Consider the following 9,589-nt stretch of genomic DNA (forward strand, 5'->3'; position numbering starts at 1 on the left):
GGGGTTAAAGGGGGAGTTCAGGGAGGGGAAGGGGAGGTTTGGGGATGGAGAGGGAGGTTTTGGGGGGGACGAAAGGAGGTCTGGGAATGGGGGGCGGGGGGGGGGTCTGGAGAGGGGAAGGGCAAGTCTGGGGGGGGGCAGAGGGGGGGGGGTGTGAGGAGGAAAGAGGAGGTTGAGGAGGGTTGGGGGGGCAGAGGGGGAGTCTGAGGAGGCGAAGGGGGGGGGTTGGGGGGGCGAGGGGGGTGTCAGGGGAGGGCAAGGGGGCAGAAGAGGGTCTGGGGGGGGGAGAGGGGGGGCGGGGGGGCCCACAGGGCAGCAGCCTGTCGCCTGGCGGCAGAAGAGGCAGCTGGGCCCAGGATCCCCGCGTGGGGAGGGGACGCGGGGGGGACACAAGGGGTCTGTCCCCGATTGTCGTCCCCCACCTCACCATGTGTGGGTGTCCCGTCCCCCCCCCCCCCATGTGTGTCCCGTCCCCCCCCCGCACCCCGTCAGAGCTACGCCAAGGTGAAGACGCGGGCGGAGGTGCGGGGGGGCGGCAGAAAGCCATGGCGGCAGAAAGGATCCGGCCGGGCTCGCCACGGCAGCATCCGTTCGCCCCTGTGGCGCGGGGGTGAGTGGTTGTGGGGCGGGGTGGGGGGGTGGTGGTGGTGTGTGGGGGGGGTATCACTGAGCTGGGACCCCCCTTCCCCCCCCCACACACCTCCCCGCACGCAGGGGGCATCGCCCACGGGCCGCGGGGTCCCACCAGCTACTACTACATGCTGCCCATGAAGGTGCGGGTGCTGGGGCTGAAGGTGGCGCTGACGGTGAAGCTGATGCAGGTACGGCTTTTGGGGGGGGGTGTGTGTGTGTGTGTTGGGGACCTGGTGACCCCCCCCCCCCTCCGCCGCCACCTCCTCCTCCTCCTCTTCCTCGCAGGATGACCTCCACGTCGTCGACAACCTGGAAACGCCCACCGCCGACCCCCAGTACCTACTGGATTTGGCGCGCTACCGGCGCTGGGGCCGCTCCGTCCTCATCGTCGACGTGTGAGTGTGGGGCGCACGAGGTGTGGGGGGGGGGGGGGCTCTGGGTGTGTCGTGTGTCCCCCCCCCATCTCTCTCCGCCCTTCATTTTCCCCCCTTTTTCCCTCCAGCGACGAGATGCCGGAGAACATCGCGACGGCCGTAACCGGCTTGAAAACCATCAACCTCATCCCGGCTTTGGGTGAGAGCTCCGCCGTGATCGCCGCTGCTGTTCCGGGGCCTCCCCCCGGCCCCAAAAAAAAACATGATGGGGGGGGTGGTGTCCCGTCCCCCCCCCTAAATCCCACCCCCCCGTTTTGTTTTTTTTTTTTTTATTTATTTTTCCTCCTCGGGCAGCTCTCAACGTGCACAGCATGCTGAAGCACGAGACGTTGGTGCTGACTTTGGCCGCCGTCGCCTTCCTGGAGGAGAAGCTGCTGTGGCACGACACCCGTTACTCCCCGCTCTACCCCTTCTCCATGCCCTACAGCGACTTCCCTTAGATTCCCCCCCCCCGAACCCCCCCCCGAGCCCCCACCAGCAGGGTGAGACCCCCCCCCCCCCACCGGGCAGGATCCGGCCCCCCCCATCCCATTGGAAGGGCTTTTTGGGGGGCTGCCGTGGCCATTAAACTGGTTTCTCCCCATTGTTGTTTTGCTTCGTATTTCAGGCGGGGGGGGTTTTACTCCCACCTCCCTTTCTGCCCCCCCCTTATTTTTAGTCCCTTTGTGCCCCCCCCGCCACATTCGCAGCCCCTTTGAGCGCCCCCCCCCCCATTTTCAGTCCCTTCGTGCTCCCCCATATTCGCAGTCCCTTTATGCCCCCCCCCCATTTTTAGTCCCTTTGCGGCCCCCCCCTTTATTTTTACTTCCCTTTGTGGCCCCCCCCCCGCCACTATTTTCAGTCCCTTTGTGCCCCCCCGGATTTGCGCTCCCTTTGCCTGCTCCCCCCATTTGCAGCCCCCCCCTATTTTCAGTCCCTTCGTGCTCCCCCGTATTCACAGTCCCTTTATGCCCCCCCCCCCCTTTTTAGTCCCTTTGCGGCCCCCCGGATTTGCAGTCCCTTTGCCCCCCCCATTTGTAGCCCCCCCATATTCGCAGTGCCTTTGCCCCCCCCCATTTGTAGCCCCCCCATATTCGCAGTCCCTTTGAACCCCCTCCATATTCCCAGTCCCTTTATGCCCCCCCCCCATTTTTACTCCCTTTGCGGCCCCCCCAGATTTGCAGTCCCTTTGCCCCCCCCCATTTGTAGCCCCCCCCATTTTTAGTCCCTTTGAGCCCCCCCATATTTGCAGTCCCTTTGCAGCCCCCCCCATTTTCAGTCCCTTCGTGCTCCCCCATATTCGCAGTCTCTTTATGCCCCCCCCATTTTTAGTCCCTTTGCGGCCCCCCCCCCATTTGTAGCCCCCCCTGTTTTTAGCCACTTTGTGCCCCCCCATATTTAGAGTTCCTTTGTGCTCCCCCATGTCACCAGTCCCTTTGTGCCCCCCATGAGATTTGCAGTCCCTTTGCCCCCCCATTTGCAGCCCCCCCCCCATTTTTAGTCCCTTTGCAGCCCCCATATTCGCAGTCCCTTTATGCCCCCCCCAGCTATTTTCAGTCCCATTGTGCTCCCCCCCCAGATTTGCAGTCCCTTTGCGCCCCCCCCCCCCCCCGTTTGCAGCCCCCCTTATTTTTACTTCCCTTTGTGGCCCCCCCCCTTATTTTTACTTCCCTTTGTGCCCCCCCTTATTTTTACTTCCCTTTGTGCCCCCCCCTATTTTCAGTCCCTTTGTGCCCCCCAGATTTGCGCTCCCTTTGCCTGCTCCCCCCCTTTGCAGCCCCCCCTATTTTCAGTCCCTTTGTGCTCCCCCATATTCGCAGTCCCTCTATGCCCCCCCCCATTTGCAGCCGCCCCCCCCTTTTTCAGTCCCTTTGTGGCCCCCCCCCCCCATATTCGCAGTCCCTTTGCGTCCCCCCCCCGCCCCCAGATCCTGCAGGATCGTGGGGTTCCGCGTGGATTCGGTATCTGCGGGTGGCCGGAATTTTCAGGGCCACCGTGGCAGAGGGGTCTATTTCCCGCCCCCCCCCACCAGCAAATCCAGCCCCCCGCCCCCAAAAAGGGGTAGCGCTGTCGTTCCCCCCCCTCGCCCCCCCCCAACATTCCAGGCTCCGAAGGCAGCAAAGCGTTTTGGTGGGAGCTTTTCTCCCCGCGCTTTGTCCGCTGACGCCCGTTGGGGTTTTTGGGTGTCACCGGGGAGGCAGGAGGAGGATGGACCCCCCCCCCAGCCCCAACATTGGGCCCCCCCACCCCACCCCCCCCCATCCAGGGCTCCGGCGCGGGAAGGCGGGGGCCGTTTGATAGAGGAAAGGGAGGAAATGTGGTAAGAGCCAACGTTTCCCCCGTTGCCGGTCGGCGACTCCGCGCTCGCCGCCGGAGCATGGATCCCTGCCGGAGTTGGGGGGCCCTGGCCTTGCTCTGCCTCCTCCTGCCGGGGGGTGAGTTGAGGGGGGGGGACACGGATGGACTCCGTGTGTCCCTCCCCCCCCCATTTCAAATTGCCCAAGGGGTGCTGGCATCCCGCTGGCGTTGCGGTTCCTCCCGGTGCCTTGGGCGGGGGGGGGTGTCCCTGCCGGCGTGGCGGTGGAAGAAGCTGAGGGTGGTTTTTTGGGGATCCCAAGGAAGGGGGGGGGGGTGTGCCGGTGCTGGCCCCCCCCTGCCCCCAACGGTGCCACTTTGGGGCTGGCCGCAGCACCACAGCCACCGGCGGTGTTTGGGGATGGGGGGGCGGCTGTTTTTTTGGCTAACGGGTGCCGAATCCCCTCTTGCGCCTCTTTTGTCGGGGGGGGGTGTGTGTGTGTGTGTGGGGGGGGGGTCACACCCAGCGCTGGGTCCTGCCATAACTGGGTGCCCCCCCCCCTCCCCGCCCCCTCCCAGGGCACCTCGATCCCTGCCAGGTGTCCATCGCCCCCCGGGATCCGGTGGTGGAATTCGGCGCTTCCCTCCTCCTCAACTGCACCAGTTCCTGCCGGAATTCCAGCCGGTTGGACTGGGAGGTGCCCGTCACCAAGGTGGGGACGCGGGGACCCGGCTGGGTGTCCCTCAGCATCCCCAACGTCACCGACTGGCGCTTGAAGCTCTACTGCTACGGCATTTTCGGGGACCACCGGCCTATCGCCGCCACCACCATCTACGCTTACCGTAAGGCCCGTGGTGGGGCGGGGGGGGGGGCTGTGGGTGGGGGGGGGGGTCCCAGCACCCTCCCGCTCACCTTTGTCCTTCCCCGCAGGGTTTTCACCCCCCCAAATTTACCTGGAGGGTGACACGGTGGCAGGCAAAGAGACGCGCGTCACCTGCGACGTGTCCGCCCGGGTGGCCCCCCCCGACCCCCCCGATCTCCGCCTGACGCTGACTGGGGGGGGGCTGCCCCCCAGCACCCAGCGGGGGTCCCGGCTGGGGTTGGTTTTCACGGCGCGGCCGGAGCAGCACGGCCGGGAGGTGACGTGCGAAGCCACCTTACGCCTCGGGGGCCGCACGCTCAACGCCAGCACCGCCGCCACCCTCTGGGTGTGGGGTGAGTTTGGGGGACACCGGGGGGGGGGGCACGGGGCAGACCTGGGTGGAAAATTCCCTCCCCCCCCCACCCCCTCGGCTGGAATTACCCCCCCAGCAGCTGGGAATGCCGGTGCCGCCGGTGCCACCTCTGGGTGCCCCGTGGTGACGGCGGTCTCCGGCATCACCGTGGGGAGGAGAAGGGGCACCCAACCAGGTTTTGGGTGCCACTTCCCTGCCCCCCCCCCCCTCTAGCTGCCCCCCACCATGTCCGAGTGCAGGCGTCACGCACCGTCTTCGCCGCCGGTGACAACCTGACGGTGACGTGCCAGGCGGAGGGCAACCCCCCCGCCCCGCCTGCGCTGGGAGCTGCCCGCCCGCTCCGACTGGGAGCTGCGGGACGACGGTGCCACCGTCACCCTCCCGGCTGCCCGACGGGTGCACGGGGGCACCTACCGCTGCCTGGCCCAGAACCGCTACGGCACCGGCGCTGCCAGCGTCGACATCCTCTTCCAAGGTGAGATGTGCCCGTGGTGGCACCCCGGTGGCACCCTGGTGACACCCGGTCACACGCCGGGGCTGGGTGCCACAACAGGGCGGTGGCACAGGGAGGGGTGTAAAGCGATGGAGAAGGGGGATGGAGGTGGCATCTCCCGGCCGTGCCCATCCCGGTGCCCTCTTCGATCCCTCAGGATCCTCCCGCAGCCTCTTGATCCCGGTGGCCGTCACCTTGGCCGTTGTCACCGTACTGGCCGCTGTCGCCGGCTCCTGGTGGCTTTACCGCGCCCGGGGCTGGAAGCTGATGCCGGATGGATCCCAGCCCAGCTAGTCCTGCCTGTACCCGGGAGTAAAGAGCCGTTTTCCTCTGCCTTTCCTTATGTTTTTCCTAGTTTTTCCCAGTTTGCCGGCTCCGGCGCGTGGCGAGGGATTGGATCCGGGTATGGAGCCCCGGCTCTTGGCACCGCGTTGGCTCCAGAGGGGAAAATCCTTAGGCAGGGTTGCGGGGGCGGGGGGGGGGGGGCAGGTCTGGGCATGGCGGTTTCCTGGCATTCACGTGGCTGAGCGGTAACGAGCCGCCTTCGTTAGCGGGAGGGGAAAGGGACATGTGGGAAGTGGGGGGGGGGGGGGCGCGGTGTGAGATCCTGCCAGCTCCGGCCTTGGCTGCGGCGTCGGGTCGCTGGGGGCTGGCTGTGCTGGGGCCCTGGAGCTCGCCGTGAGCGTGCAACGGGGCCCTGGAGCTCGCCGTGAGCGTGCAACGGGGCTTGGTGCTCGCGGTGAGCGTGCAACGGGGCCCTGGAGCTCGCCGTGAGCGTGCAACGGGGCTTGGTGCTCGCCGTGAGCGTGCAACGGGGCCCTGGAGCTCGCGGTGAGCATGCAACAGGGCCCTGGAGCTCGCCGTGAGCGTGCAACAGGGCTTGGTGCTCGCTGAGCGTGCAACGGGGCCCTGGAGCTCGCCGTGAGCGTGCAACAGGGCTTGGTGCTCGCCGTGAGCGTGTGACGGGGCCCTGGAGCTCGGGGTGAGCGTGCAATGGCTCTTGGTGCTTGCCGTGAGCGTGCAATGGGGGTTGGAGCTCACTGTGAGCGTGCAAAGGGGCTTGGTGCATCACTGAGCCTGCAACGGGGCACTGGAGCTCGCGGTGAGCGTGCAACGGAGCTTGGGGCTCACAGTGAGCGTGGAAAGGGGCTTGGAGCTCACAAGTAGCGAGCAATGGGACACTGGAGCTCACGGCGAGCGTGCAACAGGGCTTGGTGCTCACTGCAAGTGTGCAACGGGTCTTGGAGCTCACAAGCAGTGAGCAACAGGGCACTGGAGCTCATGGTGAGTGTGCGATGGGTCCTGGAGCTCACGACGAGCATGCAACAGAGCCTGGAGCTCACGGTGAGCGTACAACGGGGCCTGGAGCTCCCGACAAGCGTGCAACGGGGCCTGGAGCTCATGACGAGCGTGCAACGGGGCCTGGAGCTCCCGATGAGCGTGCAACGGGGCCTGGAGCTCATGACGAGCGTGCAACGGGGCCTGGAGCTCCCGACGAGCGTGCAACGGGGCCTGGAGCTCATGATGAGCGTGCAACAGAGCCTGGAGCTCATGATGAGCGTGCAACAGAGCCTGGAGCTCCCAACGAGCATGCAACAGGTCCTGGAGCTCCTGACGAGCGTGCAACAGAGCCTGGAGCTCCTGACGAGCGTGCAACGGGTCCTGGAGCTCCCAACGAGCGTGCAACGGAGCCTGGAGCTCCTGACGAGCGTGCAACGGGGCCTGGAGCTCACGACGAGCGTGCAACGGAGCCTGGAGCTCATGATGAGCGTGCAACGGGGCCTGGAGCTCATGATGAGTGTGCAACGGGGCCTGGAGCTCACGACGAGCGTGCAACGGGGCCTGGAGCTCATGATGAGTGTGCAACGGGGCCTGGAGCTCCTGACGAGCATGCAACAGGGCCTGGAGCTCATGATGAGCGTGCGACAGGTCCTGGAGCTCCCAACGAGCGTGCAACGGAGCCTGGAGCTCCCGACGAGCGTGCCGGGGGCTGCCTGTCCCTGCTGCCGCTCCGGGGCCGGGCTGTTGGGCAGCGGCGCAGGGACGGGGCAGGATTTGTCCCCTGAGGGGGGGACGCGGGGACGGTCAGGGCCGGCCGCGGCACGGCGGGGAGGAAATGCCGGTGCTCGGCACGCGTGGCCTCAGCGGGTGCCAGCAGGGTGGGGGGACACCGGGACGGTCCCTGGCAGGGGGGGGGAGGACACTGGGACGGTCACCGGCAGGGTGGGGGGACACTGGGATGGGTGCCAGCAGTGGGGGGGACACACTGGGACGGTCCCTGGCAGGGTGGGGGGCCACCGGGGCAGTCCCTGGCAGGCTTCCGCGCCCGCTCCCGGCCGGAGGTGACAAGAGGGGGACGCTGGCACGTGGCCCTGTCCCGTGCCGGGGGGGGCCGTATCCTGCCCCGGGCCATGTCCGACATCGCGGGTGCAGGGGGTCACATCCCGTACAGGGACCTTATCCTGTGCACGGGGACCGTGTCCCGCCCGGTGACCGTGTCCCGCCAGCTCGGCGCTGGTGGCACGGCCAGAACCGTCCCCGCCTCTTCCCACCGCCGGTGGCATCAGCACCGCCACCCCCCAGTTCCCTGCCAATCTGTCCCCCGCGTCCCTGTCCCCATCCCTCCCCTGTCCTCTGTGTCCCCCGGATCCCGGCCAAACCATCCCCGTGTCCCTGTCCCCCAGCTCCCCGTCATCCCTTCCCTGTCCCCCCTGTCCCCCAGTCCCCCATCCATCCCCATGACCCCATGTCCCTGTCCCCTCTGTCCCTGCCAATCTGTGTCCATGTCCCCCATGTCCCTGCCAATCCATCCCTGTGTCTGTGTTCCCGCTGTCCCCCAGCCCCCCATCTGTCCCTACAACCCCATGTCCCTGTCCCCCGTGTCCCTGCCAGTCCCTCCCCGTGTCCCTGTCCCCCATGTCCCTGCCAGTCCATCCCCGTGTCCCTGTCCCCCCGTCCCTGTCCATCCTCCCCTGTCCCCCAGCCCCCTGTCTGTCCCCATGACCCCATGTCCCTGTCCCCTCTGTCCCTGTCAATCTGTGTCCATGTCCCCCCTGTCCCTGCCAATCCATCCCTGTGTCCGTGTCCCCGTCCCATGTCCTAGTCCCTTGCTGTCCCCCAGCCCCCCATCTGTCCCCACAACCCCATGTCCCTGTCCCCCATGTCCCTGTCCCCCCTGTCCCTGTCCCCCATGTCCCTGCCAATCTATCCCTGTGTCCGTGTCCCCGTCCCCTGTGTCCTGGTCCCCCCGCTGTCCCCCAGCCCCCCATCTGTCCCCACAACCCCATGTCCCTGTCTCCCGTGTCCCTGCCAGTCCCTCCCCGTGTCCCTGTCCCCCATGTCCCTGCCAGTCCATCCCCATGTCCCTGTCCCCCCATCCCTGTCCATCCTCCCCTGTCCCCCAGCCCCCTGTCTGTCCCCATGACCCCATGTCCCTGTCCCCTCTGTCCCTGTCAATCCGTGTCCATGTCCCCCCTGTCCCTGCCAATCCATCCCTGTGTCCGTGTCCCCGTCCCATGTCCTAGTCCCTTGCTGTCCCCCAGCCCCCCATCTGTCCCCACAACCCCATGTCCCTGTCCCCCATGTCCCTGTCCCCCCTGTCCCTGTCCCCCATGTCCCTGCCAATCTATCCCTGTGTCCGTGTCCCCGTCCCCTGTGTCCTGGTCCCCCCGCTGTCCCCCAGCCCCCCATCTGTCCCCACAACCCCATGTCCCTGTCCCCCGTGTCCCTGCCAGTCCCTCCCCGTGTCCCTGTCCCCCATGTCCCTGCCAGTCCATCCCCATGTCCCTGTCCCCCCATCCCTGTCCATCCTCCCCTGTCCCCCAGCCCCCTGTCTGTCCCCATGACCCCATGTCCCTGTCCCCTCTGTCCCTGTCAATCCGTGTCCATGTCCCCCCTGTCCCTGCCAATCCATCCCTGTGTCTGTGTCCCCATCCCCTCTGTCCTAGTCCCCCGCTGTCCCCTAGCCCCCCATCTGTCCCCACAACCCCATGTCCCTGTCCTCCATGTCCCTGTCCCCCATGTCCCTGCCAGTCCATCCCTGTGTCCCTGTCCCCCCGTCCCTGTCCATCCTCCCCTGTCCCCCAGCCCCCTGTCTGTCCCCATGACCCCATGTCCCCCATGTCCCTGCCAATCCATCCCTGTGTCCCTGTCCCCACCAATCCGTCCCCATGTCCCTGGCCCCCGTGTCCCTGTCTCTCTCAATCCATGCCCGTCCCCCGTGTCTCCGTCACCCCTGTCCCCGTCACCCCTGTCCCCTCATCCCCCATCCGTCCCCCCCGGCTGCTGAGCCAGCGCGGGGGCAGGAAAGGCCCTTTGCCCACCCTGGTGAGCGCCGTGGCCTCCAAACGCCGGCATGTGCCGGGGCCGGGGAAGGTTGCCGGTGAGATAAGGGATTCCTGCCGGGAGCCGCGTCAAGGCCGAAGGGCGGCGAGGGCTGCCCGGCGTTCCCGGCATTCCCTAAACCAGCCAAGGGCATGGGGACAAGCCGAGCGACGCCGGTGGCGGCAGAGCCATGGGG

The 9,589-nt window shown here is 67.0% G+C and overlaps 2 protein-coding genes across 2 annotated transcripts in view; both read left to right on the top strand.

Moving 5' to 3' along the window:
• The window catches only part of MRPL4 (mitochondrial ribosomal protein L4), a 3,655-nt gene extending 2,005 nt beyond the window's left edge, over positions 1 to 1,650 (top strand). The window contains exons 2-6 of the mRNA XM_063318949.1: positions 476 to 610; positions 715 to 821; positions 919 to 1,028; positions 1,136 to 1,206; positions 1,362 to 1,650. Coding sequence (XP_063175019.1) covers positions 476 to 610; positions 715 to 821; positions 919 to 1,028; positions 1,136 to 1,206; positions 1,362 to 1,507 — 569 coding nt within the window. The 3' untranslated portion in view covers positions 1,508 to 1,650. The remainder of the gene's footprint in view (positions 1 to 475; positions 611 to 714; positions 822 to 918; positions 1,029 to 1,135; positions 1,207 to 1,361) is intronic.
• A 1,336-nt stretch (positions 1,651 to 2,986) lies between these two features.
• On the top strand, positions 2,987 to 6,033 carry LOC134507960 (intercellular adhesion molecule 3-like). The gene is made up of 7 exons (XM_063318952.1): positions 2,987 to 3,481; positions 3,921 to 4,184; positions 4,273 to 4,557; positions 4,791 to 5,052; positions 5,228 to 5,532; positions 5,815 to 5,901; positions 5,966 to 6,033. Exons 1-7 carry the CDS (start codon positions 3,424 to 3,426, stop codon positions 6,031 to 6,033), a joined length of 1,329 nt encoding a protein of 442 aa, XP_063175022.1. The 5' UTR covers positions 2,987 to 3,423.
• Positions 6,034 to 9,589: the final 3,556 nt, after the last annotated feature.

The sequence above is a fragment of the Chroicocephalus ridibundus genome, chromosome 29, assembly GCF_963924245.1.
Source record: "Chroicocephalus ridibundus chromosome 29, bChrRid1.1, whole genome shotgun sequence".
NCBI lineage: Eukaryota > Metazoa > Chordata > Aves > Charadriiformes > Laridae > Chroicocephalus > Chroicocephalus ridibundus.

Bases quoted from the DNA above. Each gene is read 5' to 3' on its own strand.
- LOC134507960 (XM_063318952.1), top strand. From the start codon at position 3,424: ATGGATCCCTGCCGGAGTTGGGGGGCCCTGGCCTTGCTCTGCCTCCTC. The intron at 3,482-3,920 runs GTGAGTTGAGGG...GCCCCCTCCCAG, and splicing joins CTGCCTCCTCCTGCCGGGGG to GGCACCTCGATCCCTGCCAG. The intron at 4,185-4,272 runs GTAAGGCCCGTG...CCTTCCCCGCAG, and splicing joins CACCACCATCTACGCTTACC to GGTTTTCACCCCCCCAAATT.